This window comes from Vespa mandarinia, chromosome 9, assembly GCF_050613455.1.
Source record: "Vespa mandarinia isolate Hongniang chromosome 9, ASM5061345v1, whole genome shotgun sequence".
NCBI lineage: Eukaryota > Metazoa > Arthropoda > Insecta > Hymenoptera > Vespidae > Vespa > Vespa mandarinia.
This window is the reverse complement of record NC_140818.1, coordinates 3,847,309-3,868,564: the sequence shown is the minus strand read 5'-3', so window position 1 is coordinate 3,868,564 and position 21,256 is coordinate 3,847,309. Positions and strand designations below refer to the sequence as shown.

At 32.1% G+C, this 21,256-nt stretch overlaps 2 protein-coding genes across 4 annotated transcripts; one reads left to right on the top strand and one right to left on the bottom strand.

The window, feature by feature from the left end:
- Positions 1-1,080: 1,080 nt before the first annotated feature.
- On the bottom strand, positions 1,081-6,849 carry Spred (Sprouty-related protein with EVH-1 domain). 3 transcript variants are annotated; one of them, XM_035870011.2, is made up of 7 exons: positions 6,726-6,849; positions 5,966-6,253; positions 4,112-4,430; positions 3,828-3,996; positions 3,306-3,367; positions 2,693-3,240; positions 1,081-2,550 (listed from the first exon to the last, which is right to left on the bottom strand). In XM_035870011.2, the coding sequence occupies exons 2-7, from the start codon at positions 5,983-5,985 to the stop codon at positions 2,394-2,396; spliced, it is 1,275 nt and encodes a 424-aa protein (XP_035725904.1). In that variant the 5' UTR covers positions 5,986-6,253; positions 6,726-6,849; the 3' UTR covers positions 1,081-2,393. The 3 variants fall into 3 exon arrangements, with proteins under 3 accessions (XP_035725904.1, XP_035725903.1, XP_035725905.1); XM_035870010.2 differs by lacking the exon at positions 6,726-6,849 and having other exon boundaries at positions 5,966-6,604; XM_035870012.2 differs by lacking the exons at positions 5,966-6,253; positions 6,726-6,849 and adding an exon at positions 5,344-5,521.
- A 1,404-nt stretch (positions 6,850-8,253) lies between these two features.
- Positions 8,254-13,623, top strand: LOC118443261 (uncharacterized). The gene is made up of 9 exons (XM_085659346.1): positions 8,254-8,461; positions 8,638-8,929; positions 9,126-9,718; positions 9,821-10,150; positions 10,224-10,292; positions 10,357-10,909; positions 11,003-11,264; positions 11,334-11,522; positions 11,613-13,623. The coding sequence occupies exons 2-9, from the start codon at positions 8,773-8,775 to the stop codon at positions 13,537-13,539; spliced, it is 4,080 nt and encodes a 1,359-aa protein (XP_085515472.1). The 5' UTR covers positions 8,254-8,461; positions 8,638-8,772; the 3' UTR covers positions 13,540-13,623.
- Positions 13,624-21,256: the final 7,633 nt, after the last annotated feature.

The window sequence follows — 21,256 nt, the reverse complement described above, 5'->3', positions numbered from 1 at the left end:
TCTTTATACATAGAGATGAATGTCAAGGTGATTTACATAATATGATAAACAAATATAAGAATCTTTGCGATGTTAAATTTGTGCTTAGCTGTCAAGTATAACAGCATGATCTATATTATGGCACTATTTATCTAAGAGTATCATGATTAAATGGCAAATCAATTTTTACAAATATTTAATCAGATCTGCAGGTATTTCTTCAACATGTCTTTTAAATATATATATATATATATATATATATATATATATATATATATATATATACACATATATATACATACATACATACAGGATGTTTTTTTTCCGTCAAACTGTATTAGTATGTTTTACATAGGAATAAGAAAAAAAGTAATATATAAAAATACTTACAAATGCTTTGTTACAAAGTTATAGCAAAAATTAAATGAAATAATAATCAACTTATTGTTATTAATACGGTACTGTATTCATTGCGTGAGGAGTAAATACAAATGTAACGCATGAGGATTTTTCCTATGTTTATTACTTGACAACGTCGAAGGTCATCAATGTATCTTCTGTTATTATTAGACTTGTATTTTTCATGATTCTTTTTGTATGAAGAATATGCAGATTTATATCTACGGCTACTATAATGAATAATAGTAAATATAATAGATCGCAGTACCGTATTAATAATAATTTAATTATTACTATAACTTTTTAACAAAGCATTTGTAAATCTATATTTAAATAAAAATTTTTTCGTATTTTTACTCGTAATTTATACTACACAATTTGATAAAAAAAACTTGAAACATCCTGTATATATATGTATATATATATCCTTCTAACATAGTTATATATAAAGGATGAAAATAATAATTATTGCTTAAGCTAGCTGCTTCTTAATTTATATAAGATAAAATAAATTGGATCTACTTAAAGAATTGATACTACTAAAATGAAGCAGATCATAAATATATTTACAAACTTTTAATATAACTGACCTGCAAATAAGGAAGAATTTATCATTTTTTATAAATACTTTAAATATACAATATTAATGCATATAATATACGAATAAATATCATCAAGAGAGCATAAGCATTAAAGAGAGCATTAAAATAAAATAGTTTATTATCATTAATAAGTATAAGTAAAAATTAAGATGATAATTATGAAATACTTTAAGTGCCATGAATAGTATTAAGAATCAGATCATTATTTAAATAGTAATGTTATATTTTAATGTTCTTTTTTAATATGTCATTACTCTTTATTAAATAATATTTAGACAAATTCAATTAATGATTATAAATCTTTTCTTTACATCAGGCACTGGTCACAAATATTTGTATTTGTTTTATGAAGAAGTAGTATTTGTTAAATATTAGCTACTGTTTGCATCTTATGAGACGCAGCCAGCTTTTGTCAATCTATTTTTATCGATAAAATACATAAAAATACACATAATATGTTCTAAAATATCACAAAATTTGTACAGTATAGGCACCCATAAAATGGTTTGCAACTTAGAAGATTATTCAATCACCTTGACAATAATTTTTTTTATTTTTTAGGAAATCAATTATTTAAGTGACTGTAGCAGCAACATAGGATATATGCAAATATTGCAATGCTTTCCATCATATATTTTAACGAGATAATTTTCAACGGCTAATAAACGATAAATTCAGACCAATTTTATCTTATCTCAATTAACTTTACATTTTCGATTTACTCTTGTTTCCCCACTTTATTACACGCTAATAAGGGCTAGAAAATTAGCAAATACTGGCTTCAACTTGTTTAGTATAATCAGAACTTATGAATAGAACACATTCTTACACTTTCATTCTGACAATCGCAGCAATGCTCGATTCCAGTGTGGACATTGTGCTTCTATACACACATTACATGAGGCAGAGAATATTTCAAACTGGGAATAAAAAGTTTTTGAGTCATTTCACAGCTGCACTTTCATAATTTACACTTCTCATAATTTACACTTCTCATAATTTACACTCTTATAATGTACAACGCATAGTTGCTCAGTCCAATTGCTGCTATCCAAAGACCAATTGGTGGAAGTGTAAATACTATCTTACTTCCATCTTTCAATCGTTTAATATACAGTTGTGACTAAACAATTCATACTGCTAATAAAGTATACAAAATGTACGGAATATACACAGTGTGAAGGCTAAATGCAACATCTTGTGCTCGTATCATTTCCTTTATCAGTTAGATTTTCACAGATGATGTTGGTGAATCAGTGCGTGTACTGGAAGCTGTCTGCCCCTTTGATACCTCTGACAACGTCCCATACTCAGATCATGACATTCATACACATTAGCGACTGCACTACGCGATGATGAAAACTTGGTTGACTCAACTGAGTATGGAGCAGAGGTATCAAAGGGATCCTCCAGTTATTCCGTAGGATGATGACGACCTCCACACATTCCGCACGACATTCCACACCAATGAACAGCTCTGAGTGGAGGGTAAATCCATAAACAAGGAACGATCAGTGATAATAGTGCTAAACCAATCCATCTTCGTCCACATCCTTCTTCTGTACTACAGCTTAAATAAAATTATATATTAATTAAATTTTAAGTAATCATATAATGCTTTAAATTAGTGTCATAAAATTTTCATATTATATAGAGAATTATCCAATATACAATAATAATATTAATGAATGATGATAAATGTCCAAACTTACCTACAAGGATTTTGGGCAAAGTCACCTTCAGCATCGCTCATGCAATGATACAACATACACTGAGCACATGATAAACAAGAAATTGTTGCTATTCCACGTCTAATAGGATCAGGTGCATACTCGCAAGATCCCCTAGGATTGTGCTGCTCAGAATATAATTCTTGGCAATGTTTACATCGTAACCGAAGATTACGTTTAATAGTATTTTTTGAAGGTTGAGACACTATAATGTCGGGTTTTTTCAAAGAACTTGCAGTATTGTGCCTGTCTAATCTATCACTTTTATGATCATCGACGATGGGATATAAATATTCATGATTAACTGTTGTGAGATGCACATAGGAATTATCAGATCCAATATCTGCAGTTGATGTTAAAGGATGTTGAGATAGTGGTACTTTGTTGGTAGATCCACCAATGTAATGAATAGGTTTGTATGAATCAAGAAGATCTGAACACTGAGAATGGTAATTAGGTACACGAACTACTCCACGAGATGTATCCGAAGATGGACGTGGATCTAGAGGATCCACAGGTAGATTTAAGGTCTGTAAAATTAAAAAAAATATTAATTGAGTACCAAATACTTAATTTAAAATATTTTAGTTCTTACCATAAAAACATCTTCATCGCCGCCATCTGCTGAATTGGTGCACAATGTAGATTCCGCAAGTCCTATAATATTAATAACAAAATACTAATAAATTTAATTATTTAATAATTGTACAGCTAACAATGATAGACTACATATTCTTTTGTACAGCTTACCAGATGTACAATCCACATAAAAATGCAGCAAAATAACGAGCGCAACAAAATTAATAATTAATGATATATCACCATTTATTGTATATTTAAGATTTACTATTTATTTTACAGATTTACTATTTAAGATAACAAAATAATAAACTTGTATACTGAATGTGTTCTTAATAATAATTATTTGTTTATATATATATTGTTTATATATAAATAAATAATTGTTCATTTTTTTTAAATCTTCAGAAGAAATAAATCACTTTATAATATTAAAAACACATTTTAAATACAAAGCATAAAAAGTAACACAGTATCTTTAATATAATTAACATGCTTTCAAATTTAAATTATTAATATATATTACTATAAATCTTACCTTCCAATAATTCTTCCACCGCAGTACGTACACCTTTATCAAATGCTCTTGCATCTGCTGCTGTTTGAAATGTTAATCCAAATTTTTTCTCTCCTGTCCGCCAATGATGAAAAGTTGGCATTACCTTGTTATATTCAAAATCCTTTTTGATAGTACAACTAAGAACAACCTACAAAAGTAAAGAATATATAAAAATATATTATAGTATGATAAAGCATTTAATATTATGATTTGCTATTAAAATACAAAGCTATATTTGTTATTAAACTACCAAGCAGTATTACCGATTGATCAGTGATACGTTTCCCATAGATAAGATATTCGTGTTTTCTTTTTGTCGCACTAGGTGGAGAAGTACTAGATCCATGACCTTGTGCATTGACAGTTGTACTCGAAAGAGAATTGGTGGTCGAAGTTGTAGTGGTAACATTCGAAGTAGAGATGCTTGTACCATTTGTGTTATTAGATTGATGTCCACCCACTGAGGTTGCTCTACGTCTGACTGAAACATTAGCTAAGCCACCACCGCTCAGAGGAACCCATCCACCAGAACTGTCATCTCTTGTCATTACTTGGGCACGAACCCTCACTAAGTAGTTACCACTAAAAAACAATAATCAAAGATCAATTTGAGAGAAATCTTAAATACTGAATCAGGATTCAGTATTTAAAAATAAGACAAATAGTTCATATAAGCGCATGTCCAATATAACTATCTTTCTAAATTATAGTCAGTTTAATTTATCAACAGAATTAAAATAATTAAGATTACAAGAAGTACTCAAAATGACTATCTTTAGCTAGAATACAAGTTTACATATTATCATAGATTACTTGATTTTTTCAAAAATCCTAAGTAGTGCTCGAATTTATTAGCAATCTTGCTTAAAACATTGCTCAAAGTATCTTGACATTATTAATGGATGAATTTTAGATACTCCTAAAGTAATAATCAAATGAATTCAAATCTGGAGAGAAAGTTAATCAGAAAATAGGACTTGGACAGCCTGCTATCTTACATATTACTACGTTAATAGCTCTAAAATACAATACAAATACTTTACTTTCGCTCAGCACAAGATAAAAACCATATAACTCCTTATAACAGAAGAAACACGTGTCTATATTTATACATTATCAAAACCTTAAATTTTTAAAATTTTGTAAATCGATATTCAAGTAACTCAAAAACTCAGAAACTTAGAAAAAAGGTAATATTGGACATATGTTTATATGAACTTTTTTCTTGTTTCTTGTATTAAATCCACCATTAGTAATACTTATCACTTATTAGGAAATATTTTATATATAACAAGAAAAATTGTATCGTGGAAAAGAAAAATTTAATGAGTTTTATATAAAATTCGTCGAACGTAATTGAAAATACTTTATATGCGAAACGACATCATAAAACGTGTCAATCAATAAAATTAATAAAATTCGAAAAAAACATCCTTCCGAAAGTAAAAATGATAGGAAATAGGGATTTCAATTTAAATGTATTTCATCTAATCACCGGTAAAATAATCAAAGAATCGTCAGTGATACAACTACATAGCAGATGTTACACGCTGACATCGATTCAATGAATGAACAGTCAGCCATGCACGAACACACCGGATGACACACCACACGTACGTAGAAAGGAGAACATACGACATACATTTACATCTGTAAATTCGTAGGAGGAGCATTAAAAAGATAACGTGAGAGATTCCCGAAAGAGGGGGAATTTAACGGTCGTGAAAAAGTCGCACAATACGCATAAAAAAAAAGTGCAAGGGGGGATACTATGGAAAGCGACACAGGAAAGAGAGAGATAGAGAGAGAGAGAGAGAGAGAGAGAGAAAGAAAAAGAAAGAGAAAGAAGAGTGAACGTCTCTTTGGACGATGTGTACGAAATGCATACTACTTAAAACATGGTGGGGACGCACGGTCTCATAAAAAGCGCAGTAACGTAATGAATGTTTCGTCTTTCCGTGCGGAACCATCGTCATACGTAAAGTGGTACGGTAGTATTAAAGAGAAAGAGCAAGTGAGAAGAGAAAGGGAGAGAAAGATAGAGAGAGAGAGAGAGAGAGAGAGAGAGAGAGAGAGAGAGAGAGAGAGAGAGAGAGAGAGAGAGAGAGATTACTTACTCCTCTGACGACTCTGTCATGATTCGAGCAGTCGAAGCCTTTACTCAATGCCCACTTTTTCCCACACTTCACCATTTTCGTTGCATTGAAAAGACATTCGGTCGCGATTCTGTTTGTGGAGCTTTTTTAGGCTAGTGCCAAGCACAGGAAGCGCCCCAGACCTCCTCCCTCTCGCAGTCCCCGTAGAGTTCATCCCCACGCCTGACCTCAGACGACGAACAGTCCACGCCTGCTCCCTTTCGCATCCTCGATCGCGCATTTCATTTTAAAGCCAAATCCATCTCCAACCTGTTCTCCGACGATCGTCGTAAATAGGATGAGAAAGGAAATACACTAACATTATATATATATATGTATATATATATATACGTATACGTATATATGTTAAAATGTGTATGTATGTATGATGTATGTAAGTATATATATGTATATATATATATATATATATATATATATATATGCTACGTAAATGTGGATAATCGAAAGGAAGGAAGGACGACGAAGACGATCCTCGATGAACGATCGTCGCTTATAAACGTAAATTTTCTCTCGACCGCGACGTGACACTTGCGAGGAATATGTGTACTAGTCGAATAGAATCGAGACAAGCAAACACCCGTACACCGCCACCGCCACCCGCCACTCGCCACCAAAGCCGCCACCACCGTCGCCGTCACCGCCACCTCGCATACACGCGCACACGCACACTCTTTTGCCCCACAGATGCAATTGACTATATAGTGAATATATCGACTCTTACGGTGGAAGCCACCGGTCTCTGCGCAACAGGATTCATTCATCGATGTTCGCTCACGCTCTAGACAAGGAGAAAGAGAGATAGAGAGAGCGAGAGTAAGAGAGAGAGAGAAAGAGAGAGAGAGAAAGAGAGAGAGAGAGAGAGAGAGAGAGAGAAAGAGAGAGAGTGAGAGAGAGATAGAGGGACTTGTGCTTTGCGATTAAAGCGCACACCAACGAACTGCCCTCTTCTCACTACTCTCGATTACCGTCTATGGCATGATCGTTATATCCTTCCTTATGTTTCACTTTTTTCTTCCTTTATATGTCTATATTTGGTTTTCGTTTCAGGGAAGACATAAAAAAAAAAAAAAAGGAAATGCATCCTTAAGTTGCAGAGTTACGTCGGTGTTTTTTTCTTTTTTCTTTTTTTTCTACATGGAAAATACGAAACGATGTCTTTCAAGGTTGGAAAATTATTGTTTGATCGAAGGAATATAAATATTTGTTTTAAACGACGTAGAAAGAATTTAGATATAATAACAATTGTGCCGATGAAATCTTCGTTAGATTTGTATTATTTCAATTGTAATAATTGTATCATTAGATTTTGTTTGTGTTCATTGTTGTTCATAGTTCTGAATTGTCGCTATATGTCATGGTTCAAATTTTCTTTTGGCTACTATTGCGAATTATTAATTTTCTTTCAATGTAGAAAACTATTATTATATACATACATTATTTTTTAATTATTTATTTAATAAAGACTATTTAACCGAGGATGACAGATTAAGAATCAACTTCATTTCAATCTAATAAACGCGGGCAAATGGACGCCATTTTATTTCTATTTCCTCATTGTTAAAGTTTCTGCCTTCTCATTGGTTGTTTGATAGGATGTGTCAAATAAATATTTTTTAACATACCTGCTTTTTTTTCGATATCGTGACAATTTTACTATTGTCAATCGAATATCATAATTAGATAATAGTATATTATTCATTATTTTTTATTGATTTTGCAAGTGTATGTAAGCCTTTATACGCATATCACTTATGATTGGACGGTTTGATACCAATTGTAAAATATATCTGACCTATCAACGTGCATCGTTAATAAGATATATATCTAATTATATCATATTGTATCTATAAATGGACAACTAAGTATATATACGAATATAAATCGTTGTTTTTTTATTGAAAAGGAATTCAATATTTTTATATGCATTTACATTTTACATATACTTGTTCAATTGAAAGGAGTATTATTTTTTTATGAAATATGTTCTTATGAAACGATTATAGACATTAACACTTGTTATTGATATACAATTCATATGATTTATTAAAATATATTCAAATTATTTATATTTTTGAAATATAATAATATTCAAATTCATAGAATGTATTATGCCAATTTCTATCGATATATTATGATTGATTAAATATAAATAATTGTTTTAATAGACGTAGAAACATATCCGTGTTAGCTTTTAATAAGTTTTATATGATATTTTTATGAGTCGTGCCGGCCATTGCGCGGTCGTGTTTTGGTCCTAGAAAGATGGCTGACTCTTGTTTTCACGATTCTTCGTATAATATACGGTGGTTTGAAATACATTACGAAAGTTAACGTACTGTGCATCAAATAATTTCATTTATTCAACAATAGGATTGTGTTATATTAACAGACTGAATTTTTTGTCCCTTATATTCTTCAGGTTTACGTCAATTGCGACGTCTTAAGCGTGTCGGTCTTGTAAGTTTTAATTTTATAGTTTGTAAATGATTTTTAATGTTTCATCGATTGTGTATATGAAGGAAAAGTGAAACTGAAGAACGTTGCCTAATTGAAAAAATGAATTGTGATTTAATAATCAATTTTATTTTTGGTTGTATTAGCTGTTGATCTATTAGTAATAACTATTTGGTTAGGTTTGTGTGCTAGGTAAACGACTTACTTATGATACCTGAACGTTTTATTCCGTGTTCCTTTCGGTGGTTCACGTTAAAAAATGCAGTGGAATTAAATTTTTGAACTATCAAACGAGTTGATGATTCGTCAACAAAATGGCAACAAGTGATTTTGATGTGGAGCTCTTTGAGCGAAGACTTCATACATTAAAGGATTCACAAGAATCTATACAAGGTCTTTCAGCATGGTGTCTTGAAAGACGACAACATCATAAGAAGATTGTTGCTACTTGGTTACAAGTTTTAAAGAAGGGTAAGTTATATGTTACATTGAAAATTTACAATCAGAGATTTAATATAGATATTAAATTTTAAATTATATTACAAGCATTTGTGTATTTGTTATATCAAGATATATACGTTTCTTTATATTATGATCTATTACAAAAGATTGATATTTATATAAATATTGACATTAAGTAATTAATAACGTGATTTTTATGTGATAGTAAAAGTGGAACATCGTCTTACGCTCTTTTACTTGGCTAATGATGTTATTCAATACTCCAAGAGAAAAAATTTTGAATTTGTGGAATCTTGGGGTACTACATTACAACGTGCTACCACAATGGTCAGGGATGAAAAAGTCAAACATCGTATATTACGAATATTTAAGATCTGGGATCAGAGACAAGTATACGATGAGGAGTTTCTTGCTGATTTATCTGGTTTAATATCAGCTGCTCCAAAGAAAAAAGTAGAACCACAACCTGCTGCAGCACCAGAAGAATTTCAAGCCGCATTATTGATTTCTACTATGAGATCATGTGCAACTCTAGAACAAGCAACAGATGCCAGGTTACGTGACTTAAGAGATAGTAATATAGATATAGAAAATGCAGAAGAGCTTTGTGCATCCTTAAAGGATCGAAGACGTGTTGAAGATGCTGAAAAAGAAGTTGATTTGGCAGTAAGAAATGTTGAAAATTATGTACGTGCATTAGAAGCTGAAATTAGAGAAAGAACTCAAGTTCTTGAATTACTTGAACAAGCGGATCAGTTTTATGAGACTCAACGTGGTGAAGTTAAAATAGTAACAAATGCAAGTACATTATCAATAGATAGACGTTCTATTTAGTATATAAAATAGAAAAACAATTCAAAATGTTTTTTTTTAGTCATTAATCAATATATTTACACATAGGCATATCGCAACTTTGGGAGTCGGGTGAAAAACTTGAAAAAGAAATTGGATGAATTATTACCAACATTGGTCTCTCCTATTCCATCACCCGATGTGAACGCTCCATCTCCAAGTCCTGATAGCGATATAGAGCTACCAGGGGATGAAAATCAAGCTACAAATCAGTCTGCAATTATAGAAGTAGCACCTCCATCTATTTATGGTTCATACACTCATGATTATGACCCTGTCCCTGTTCCGGCTCCGGAGTTAACACAGGGACATGAATCTGGAGACTTTACTAATAATTTTTCATCGTTTATGGGAGGGAATGTAGATTTTGGTAATATGGTGAGATATAATTTTCTCATATGATTATGCTTTTATGTATGTACAAATGATTATATATTATATGTTTTCATAGAGAAATTTGTTTAATGAAAGATCTACAACACCTACTATGATGACACAACAGTATAGTGATTCATTAGAGGTAAGTTGTAATGTATTGATACATGGAATATCTATCAGTATTTAAATTTATTTAATTCTGTTAGCCAAAGCCAATAGAAGTCATCAATATGAGGCCCTCCAAAAGTGAAAACAATGAAGATTTCAATATATCTAGTTTTTTGAAAACTGTCCTTCCTTCATCAGAGGGGACACAAGATCCTGGTGGTATACCAGGTCTAGGTTTAGATATTTCTGATCCTCAAGTGGGATCTCCCCAGCGTCCTAATTATAGACATTCACCTGCATTAGGGCAGCTTCCTGTGACTCCTACGCTCTCACGAATGATGAGTGCTCAGGGTTCATCTCTCGGCACTTTAAATAATTGTCCAATGAACCACAGCACTCCTATTTCCGTTCGTAACTTACCTACCGAATCACACACTCCTTCTCCATATTCCAGTCAAAATAGTCAAAGTAATATCACTGTGCCGTTTGATGGTTCTACTAATGCGAATGTAGTAAATCCTTTACCTCCTCCACCTCTCCCACCACCTATTTTTCTCGACGACGAAAACTGCTACAATAAGCTGCCACCTAAATTTCCTACATGGACTTCTTCAACTGAAATCAAAGAACCAGCAAAATGGGAAGAAAAGGGTATGGACAATATAAAAAAATAAATAAAATCCATTTTCTGTTGTAATTAGAATTACTATAAAGAATACAGTATAGTGTATTATGTATCTTCAGGTAAAAATAGTATGAATCCATCTTGGCCTGGTGAAAATGACGAAAAAAATAAGACTTCATGGATAGATGGTGCTAGTGACAGATGGGAATCCAGTAACGACTCTGTTTGGCCTAATAATATAAGAGGGAAAAGTGAAATTCTTTCTGAGACTCCAGAATCACCACCAATGTATGAAAAAACTGGTTTCGCCGATCCTGTTGAGTACAATGATTCACAACCTCAAGAGCCTCTTCTTAGTAGTGCTGGAGATGTAGATCATAGGTAGTGTATTAACGATTTTTATTCTCTCATGAAATCATGGATATATCTTTTATTACTATGTATATATAGGGTGATACCAATACCATTAACATCCGAGAATCAATTACCATACAGTCTAATAAAGGCAGCAGATGTTGATCACCGCAATTTGATAAGTCTCACAGGAAGTCCTGCAAATCATAATACCATTAATGATACCACCTTGAATGTATTACCAAATAATAATACCTTATGGTCCACAAGTGACCAGGATTATCGGTGAGGATTTGTTATGTAATTATTACATTTATTTTATACAAATTTTTACGCGTGTACACATAATATACTTTATATCTTGTCATAATTTAGACAACACATGCAGCCTGGCGATATTGTGGAGAGCGTTGATATGGAAATGTCGGACGACGAAGCGGATAATAAACCGAAAGGAAGAATATTAGTTGATGTTCGATCTCAAGATCGTGATATGAGAGCAATGAATCCAGCGCAATCTGGGCAGACTCAACATTTAGATATGGACATGCGTATGATACCATTACCTTCTTCTCAAATGTCAGTACCTCGAGGTCAAATGCTGCAAGACGTTCATGTTATTCACCCTGGGCCGCCTCCACCACCGCCACCACCGCAGTTTCATCAACCTCAAAACAACTTTCATCAAACTCAAGGAGAATTTCATCATAATGCGCCAGTGGACTTTCATCCGAATCAAGCGAATTTCCATCAAAATCGACCACCTCCAAATTTTCTTCAGAACCAGCAAGAATTTCTTCCAGGGCAGCAAGGTTTTCACGAGGTTCATCAACAGGCTCAGCAAGAATTTGAATATCATGACAATCAACATAACATTAGATCGAATCAAGATTTCCACGGAGAATCACAATTGCGCAACAGGTATCAACCAACGGACCATCAACATCGCGATGCTCCAAATTTTCATAGAAATGAAAGGAGTGGCCGCGGTGGTCGAGGGTTTCCAAGGAATCGACGAGAAAGATATTCCGATGATCATAATCATAAGCAGCGTACTCCCACAGGTATCCGAAAATCGAGGTCACAGGAACAACAGCAACAACAGCAACAACCGCAACAGCCGCAACAACTACAACAACCACAACAACCACAACAACCACAGCAACCGCAGCAACCGCAACAACCGCAACAACCACAGCAACCGCAACAACAACAGCAGCAGCAGCAGCAGCAGCAACAACAACAGCAACAGCAGCAGCAGCAGCAGCAGCAACAACAACCACAACAACAACAGCAACAACAGCAACAACAGCAACAACAACAACAACGCTCGTCGCCAGAAATTCTTCCAAATAGTCGCCCTTTGTTATTACAACCACCTGAAACTGTCGTTATTCTTGATGATGAAGGCATGCCCATAGCTATGCCTGATTTTGAGCAAGGTGAGACACCAGCAGGTATGCAAGTTCTTCAAAATTCATCGCAAGAGAAAATCTGTTCGTTATCAATCGAAGATCACAGAACGCAGCAGGACCTATCGAGTTCACGTAACTCCGAACATAGTTCTTCCGGTTATCCTGCTGGATTAGATCACACATTGACGAACGAGGAGTTGGTCAAAGGTGACTCCGATAATAATCAGGAACAATCACCTCAAGAATCTGCAATCTCGTCGGAAGAAACAAAGAATCCTCGCGATGATCAGTACACCTCCGTGTCGGAATATACGGAACACGTAAATTCAGAATCTAGTCTGACGGAGAAAAGAATAGGCGATAACAATTCCTCATTGGAAAATCAAGCTCAAGAAGATTTTACGGACGCGCCTCAGCTGTCAGAACAATTAGAGGTTTTGATTGGATCTAATGCAACATCCTCGAATGATCTGAAAAGACCGTCGACGAATGGTGATTTTGATGAGCAACAGGACGATGTGATTTGCAGCAAAAGAGTCATTTTATCGAACGGTCCGCAACAAACGGTTGCTACAGATGCCGGTTCGAACGATCCTGGATCGTGCGGTACATCGACAGACGTTCATCCTGCTACAGGATACGAGTACGATGTGCATAGTAACAGTCCGAATTTTCGACCTCGAGTTGGAGGACCGGCAATCTTCTCACCTTGGAGAAACGGTCCTCCTCGCGGTAGGAGTGGTTTTCGGGGTGGCCCTAGAGCTCCCTGGATGGATAGAGGTCCACGTGGACCGTCTTCCGGGAATTTTGTTCCGAGGGGACCAAAACGGGGTGGACAATTTCGGGGAGGTGGTTTTCGTGGTAGAGGGAGAAGTGGTAACTGGTAAATAGAAACAGAGGAAGATCTTATTGTCGAAAGCATTAGAATTTAATCAGCGAGATCAATCAGCATCATAACATCAGCACTTTAATGATATTCTGTATATATATATATATATATATATATGTATATATATATATACATATATCATATATACATATATACATGTGTATACACACACATATATATATATACATATACATATATATGTGTATACACACATATACATATATACATATATATGTATACACATATATATACATATATACATATATATATATATGTATACACATGTATATATATATATATATATATTATAATATGTATTATCAATAATCACGTTGGAATACATACATTATTGCAAATTGAGGCAACAAAAGTGATACGTACGATGATACAGATATCTTTTCTGAGAAAGTTTCAGGGGGATTGTACGTGTGATTAATTCACTTATAAATACATATATATATATATATATATATATATATACACAACATATATATATATACACACATATATATAAACAAGAATAACGTATATACATATATACATGTGTGTGCATGAGTGCGTGCGTGCGTGTGTCTGTTTGTATGTAGATACATATTATATATATTATAAATACACATTATATATCTACATACACGCGAACATACATTTTGTTAATAGCGACATCATTGCAGGCGGCTCTTGTATAATTTTACAGGTAGCGATTGAAAGGCAAAAAAGGCAGGTACGAATCTTTCTTCGATTGCCGTACTTTGTTGATGATTGACGTACCTCTATGATGATGAGCGTGTATCATTATACAAATATTATACTATAAGGAAGACTTGTGTTTATGTTTAAAATTCTTGCAACTAAAAGATACCATTCACGTTGACTCGTATAAGCCGTACAATTTAAAGATAAATTCTTCCCATGTTTTACCATTCTTCTCTCCAATCTCTCTTTCTTCTTTATCGGGATAAGTTTCTATATAAAGTGTGGAACATTGAAAAATATATGGTGCAATGCGTTACACTTTTGTCCTATCATTAAAATGCGCTCCATGAGTCATCGTGATTTCATAATGTCAACATCTATATCGTGAAACGATTGCCTGATTCTTCTCCTTTTTTTCTTGCCTGTTCACTTTTCCTGCAGCTTCATCGAGATCTTATTATAAAAACAGGCGTGTCAAGGAAACCTCAAAGAAAAAAAACAAAAAAAAAAAAAAAAAAAACAAAAAAAAAATACAAAAAAAAACAAAAAAAAAAACAAAAAAAAACAAAAAAGAATGTATTAATAAAATCCAGTGTTTATGTTGTGGTTCACTTGGTACATTTTCCCTATTTTTTCCAAGTTGTGTCGAATAGATAAATGTTGTCGATAAATCGATTGTACTCGACGATTAACGTTGATGAAATAATAATCGCAAAGCATGTAGAGAGAAGCGTTTTTGCTCGGTGATCGATCGATGACCACAACAGTGATAGAAACAGCGAACTTCTTATCGATTCAAAAAGAAAGAAAAGAAAGAAAAAAAAAAAAAAAGAAAATTAATTTTCTCTTAATAATTATTCTAACTTGTTGCTCGCTTTTGTTCTTTTCTGTGAATATATATATATATATATATATATATATATATATATACACATATACATACATATATATATACATATGTGCGTATGCAATACACACGTATACGAATTTTATTTATCATAAAGAAAAGAAAAAAGAAAAGAGATTAAAGAAGCAAATTCGCTTGTTTGATTTGCCGAACTCTCCGATAAAAGATTTTTTTAAGCACCTTCATTTTTTATTAATATAATAAACATACATAAGAACGTTCGACACTTTATTTCCGTATTATGATGTACAGAAGATGAACAAGAAAAAAACAACAAAAGAAAAAAAGAATACAATGCGTTTTTATCGCATCATATAAAACTATATGCCACGAAGTGTTTGTGCCTAAGGTTCACTTATATTTTTTAAGTTGTTGCTCCGTTGATACACGGAAGAAGAAAAAGAAAAATGTATTATTGAAAGGGAGGAAAAAAAAAAGAAAATACAAAAGAAATAAGTAAAGATGATGATATGTCGACGAATTATAAATAATAATAATAATAATAATAATAATAATAATAATAATAATAATAATAATAATAATAATAATAATAATAATAATAATAATAATAATAATAATAATAATAATAATAATAATAATAATAATAATAATAATAATAATAATAATAATAATAATAATAATAATAATAATATAATAATAATAATAATAATAATAATAATAATAATAATAATAATAATAATAATAATAATAATAATAATAATAATAATAATAATATTAATAATATTCGACGTCCGTCCCACGAGGAGAAATCTTTTTATTACTTTTATGATAATCCTAGCTCGGTTTTTCGTAACGAACACGAGCGAGTATTCGGTGAGAATCGATTGGTTGAAATAAAACTCCCGCCATCATTCTCGACGCGGTGTTTATTTATCGTTGAATATCATTTTTTATTTAACAAAAAAGAATCTTTGCGATTGTATCGATAAAATATCATTTCGAAAAGTTTTTGCTCTTAAAAAAAAAAAAAAGAAAAAAAAAAAAAAAAAAAGAAGAAGAAGAAGAAGAAGAAACTATTTTTCCTATCGATTAAAAAATAGATTGTAAATTCCTTCGAGTTATATAGTTTTATTATTTACTTTTTTTCTCTCGTTTAATATCGTGTAAAATAAATGAGGAGACGTTCGGTATTGGAGTAATCTGTGATATACGTGTTAACGAGTAATATTAACGAAGAAGAAAAAAAAAGAAGGGAGAGAGAAAGAGAAAAAGAGAGCAAAGTCGACGATATTTCTTTCCTTTATCTTTTTCCTGTCTTTCTTTCTCTCTCTCTCTCTCTCTTTCTCTATCTCTCTCTTTCCCCTTCTTTTTCTTTTTCTTTATCGCTTCGTCTCTCTTTCTCTATCCCCACCGAAAGAAGTTTTTTCGAGCGAAGTTAAAAAAAGAAAAGGAATAATATCGAATTTTACACACGTGGAAGTATGCGGCGACGGGATTGACCGTAAAAAATTTCGAAAGCACGTTCACACACGAATATGCACACGTGTATATATGTGTATATATGTATACGTACAAATATATAAATATATGTATCGTTATTATGTATGAGCGGTTGGTTATATCATGTAACATGAAGGATCCTGCGTTTCGCGAACGAATACATTTGTTTCGCGTTCAACAAATTGTAAATTATAAAAATAATTACATATATAATAATATGAAAAGTGCATATGCATATATTTCTACGTATAGAAAAATATATATATATATGTATATAATATATATATATATATATATATATATATATATTATAAATAATGATAACATATTATGTAGAAATGCGTACAAACGTACATATATAATTATATTCAAAGCACACACATGTATATGTGCGCGCGTGCGCGTTAAAAGAAAACTTAATGCGGATTATATACGTACACACATACAAAACACATACTCGTAGAAAGAGAAACATATATATGCTCACGTATATAAGAGAAACGTGTAAAGTTTAGTTTTAGGTATATTATGCAGAAGCATACTATACATGCGTATCAGAAGTTCTTTTATCATGCGCTATCTAAGTGCGATAATACGAAGCAGCTTCTCGCTTGTTAATGCAAATCGATATTTTCTCTCTCCTTGTATATATATACACAAAAGTCATTTTTCCCCTATTCTCGTCCCTCTTCTATTTCTTCTTTCTCCTTCTCTATCATTCGCTTTAACAGGTTGCTCGATTTCGTTGTGTTGTTATTGTTGTCGTTGTTTTTGTAAAAGTAATAGTACGTACGAGCGTAAGGAAAGAAAAAATTCCAAGAAATGAAATTGAAAGTGACTTTGCATCGTTGCGAAAACATGCGCGTCACAAGAGAACGTGATGGGTGTATGGCATTGTCATTCCGTAAATTGCTCGTAAAAGTGGGCAAAGAAAGAATGAATAAATGAATATATAATAATGAAAAAACACGAGGGATCAACGCAAACGAATCGTGCAATTTTTGTTTTCGTTAGGTTTCTTTTTAAAGAATCTCAAGATTGTTGACATTTTTTAATTATATAGGATGAACGATAGAGTTATTGACAATTTTTGTATAATAAAAAGTATACGTATCTTTATTCAAAACTAAAAAAAGAAGAAAAGAAAAGAAAAAAAACAAAGAAATAAGAATTTTGTTTATTTTTAACAATTGTTCTTACAGTAGTCAGATATAGTTAATATTAGATCTTCAGCTCAGATTTATCATTTTATCTTATATAAAGAATCTTATAATTATTAAATTAAATAAATTCCGTAGAGACGTTGGCATAAAAAAAAGATATGCTCTGAAAAGTCTACATCTTTGTTATCATAAATGAAAAATATTGATGTCCGATCGTTGTACTCTGGATATAATAACTCTACTGTTTACCTCAGTAAGAAGAAAAAGAGAAGTAGGTAAAACCGGGAAACTTTAGTTAGAATATTTACGTATAAAGGAACAAAGAAGCGAGAATGATCGAGTATGATAATAAAATAAAATGATATGCTCCATATTAACGAGGTCGTTGTTTCTTCCGTAATAATTCCGTGATCCGATAATTATAATTATTATTATCATTATTATTATTGTTAATCGTATAAGATTCAACGATGATTTTACTCGTGCTTTCTCAGGCACGGTAAAACGTTCTCGCGATATTTTATGCGAAGTAACACGCTCCATTAATTACTTAATCGCGAAAGCGGCAACGTCGTTTTAATAATAAGAAAGCGAGTGATCTCTTCTTAACGAGAGCCTCTCAAAGAGAAAATTTCTCTCAAAGAAAATCAAATTGTATCCTTTGTAGTAACCGACCATTCGTATAGATAGACTCAGAAGCTTTTATTTTTTCTCTCTCTTTTTTTTTTTTATACACTTCTCATTTTTACGAGCATTTTACAACGTTCTCGACGCAATTTAATTCGTAAATTTCGTCTTAATCCTCTCGTTGTAATAAAGAATTTTCTCTTTTTTTCTATTTTTTTTTCTATTTTTTTTCTATTTTTATTTTTTTTTTTTTTTTTTATTCATCGATAAGAAAAAGTTTCCGAGGCTATTCTTATTTTTTCGCAACCCCTTTGATCGATGGAATTAAAGGAAATTGAAGGTGAGATAGAGTGTATCGAATTAGGGGAATAAATGAACGGTAATGACAGAAAAAGAGTGGGAGGGAGAGAGAGGGAGAGAGAGAGAGAGAGAGAGAGAGAGAGAGAGAGAGAGAGAGAGAGAGAGAGAGAGAGTGAGAGTGAGTGAGTAGGATTGAATGAAATGGGAAAATATCTTTTCGACCTTAGCAATGATGTCACTAAGTGATCGATTTAATGAGATCTCGAGATTAGAATAGATTCAATTATTTAGCGAGAAAAAGCTCTATAACACGTTAGGCGAGAGTGTATTTGTAATAAGATCATTTTATTGTGATTTAACGTTATAAGGTTTTATACGAGATCGTATAGAACGATCGTGCATACCGTGTATGCTGAACATTTTGTACATTGCCTAATAAAAAGGATATATCATCTTTTATATTATAATCGTTTCTTCTTATTTATTTATATCCTAAAATGAATTGAAAAAAAAAAGAAACGAAGAAATCGTTTCATTATACGTTTATAATGTTATTAATTGTAATTTTATATATTAATTAATATGTTCGAAGTAATACATTTTTTTCTTGTACGTGATAGGTAATCTCTATTTCAGGGTTATAGTAGACACGTAAAATATATGAAATAACTCGCACGTGTATGTGGTCCAGCTTAAAAGGGTTGCCGGCGTCTCGTTGGCGGCACGCAAACTCCCATATGCATATTACATATATGTATATATGTATGTAAATTTATATACACACATAAAACCAAGGTAAAAACATATGCTACATATATTATATATTACAACTAGTCGATATATTTACTTTTACTCGATTAACATGAGTTCAATGAATACTTAAGCGTCTTTGACTAAACTACATGGCCTAGTTCTTGGCTCGAGATGAATGGCCGACATGAGTTTTCAATTTTTCTTAACAATATAGTCGATAGTTATATGAAATATAAAATATAAAATATTTTAGACATTCGGTAGATGTCCTCAGATAGATGACACATATATATATATATGTGTGTACAAATCTGGTGCAATATTTAATACATAATACAATTGTGTTTATAATTTATATACCTACTTTATTTCCATACAAATTTCCATAACGATAAGAAGCATTTTTAATATTGCAAAATATTTCTAAAAATAAATTTCTCTATAATGAAAAAGTTTACTTTCAGATGATTATCATAATAATGTAAAATTTATTAAGAACATGAAATTATATGACAAATTGATCACAATTGATTTTATTTTTTATTATATTGTTAAAATAAAAAAATCACAGGCACATACGCAGTATTTATTAAGTATTATTATTGTTTTTGTAATAATTATTTTCCCTAAATTATTGATATGGTACGATGAAAAATTATGTTTAATTTTTTAACAAAATCAATATGATCGTTTTATCGCAGATGGCAGCACATATTACTAACAATTACTCATCCATCCCTAATTTCCACCCTAAGCCCTTGTCAGATAGTTTCGAAATGTGATTCTTGATAATTAAAAATGGATTTCACAGACAACGTGGGTGTCCTGTCGTAAAGAATAAAGTTTTGCCGATGATACGTGGGCAAAGGTCATCAAGTAACTTTTTCAAATAAGTTCTCTTTTTTTTCTCTTTCGGTCTGATCAAGCGGTCAATCCAAGCATATAATCGAAACGACGTAGAGATTCTATTGTAAGAAGAATGACATAATATCATAAACGTCTTTTATAGGCATCTTCTACGGTTAACATTCACGCATATTAACGTGCGTACCCATTAACTTGCCAATAGGGCGTTACGATAGTAACCACCCATTAATGTATATTTACATATATATGTATATATATATATATATATATATATATATATATACACGTATACTCATACATAAACAGTATTATAAATTCTTAATTATCTTAATTGTTTGCTATTTCAGTCCTGTATCACGTCGGTACAAACGAAATTGTACGCCTTTTTTTATTGAACCGAGTAAGATTGTATCGAAAGGATAAAAGAATAATCGTTTGTCACCGTTCGACCTATCGGCTCGATTATGAGTAGTCTTTTCGAGGTCAAGCGTCTTTTTATCGAATTTCCCAAAAGACAAAGTGTCTGATGTGTGGTCTCATGAAAATTCAGACGTCATAGAGATGAAAGTCTTTCATTGAGAGAAAAAGAATTTCGCATGTAAGAAATCATAAAATTGTCTGATCATTGCGAATTTAGGAAGAACTGCAAAAGGATAAGGATACTTCGTACTTCTCTTCTTTCATTTGAAACTATCATAGTTGTAAGAGTATTAGTAGTAGTAATGTAGTAGTAGTATGTAGTAGTAGTATGTAGTAGTAGTAGTAATAGTAAACTAGTAAAGCGCAGTATCAGTAAGAAGTGTTAGTTATGTAGTGACTAAGCATAGTTGTGCGTATTTATGTGTGTGTATATATATAAGGATAGGGAAGTAGTGTTTTGCACGTCGATGCTTTCATTCGCCGTCGGTCGATAGAGCCGAACTTTCTCTCTCTCTCTCTCTCTC

Bases quoted from the DNA above. Each gene is read 5' to 3' on its own strand.
- Spred (XM_035870011.2), bottom strand. From the start codon at position 5,985: ATGACAGAGTCGTCAGAGGA. The intron at 3,368-3,827 runs GTAAGATTTATA...TTAATATTATAG, and splicing joins GGTGGAAGAATTATTGGAAG to GACTTGCGGAATCTACATTG. The intron at 3,241-3,305 runs GTAAGAACTAAA...TTAATTTTACAG, and splicing joins GCGATGAAGATGTTTTTATG to ACCTTAAATCTACCTGTGGA.
- LOC118443261 (XM_085659346.1), top strand. From the start codon at position 8,773: ATGGCAACAAGTGATTTTGATGTGGAGCTCTTTGAGCGAAGACTTCAT. The intron at 10,151-10,223 runs GTGAGATATAAT...ATGTTTTCATAG, and splicing joins ATGTAGATTTTGGTAATATG to AGAAATTTGTTTAATGAAAG. The intron at 11,265-11,333 runs GTAGTGTATTAA...ATGTATATATAG, and splicing joins GCTGGAGATGTAGATCATAG to GGTGATACCAATACCATTAA.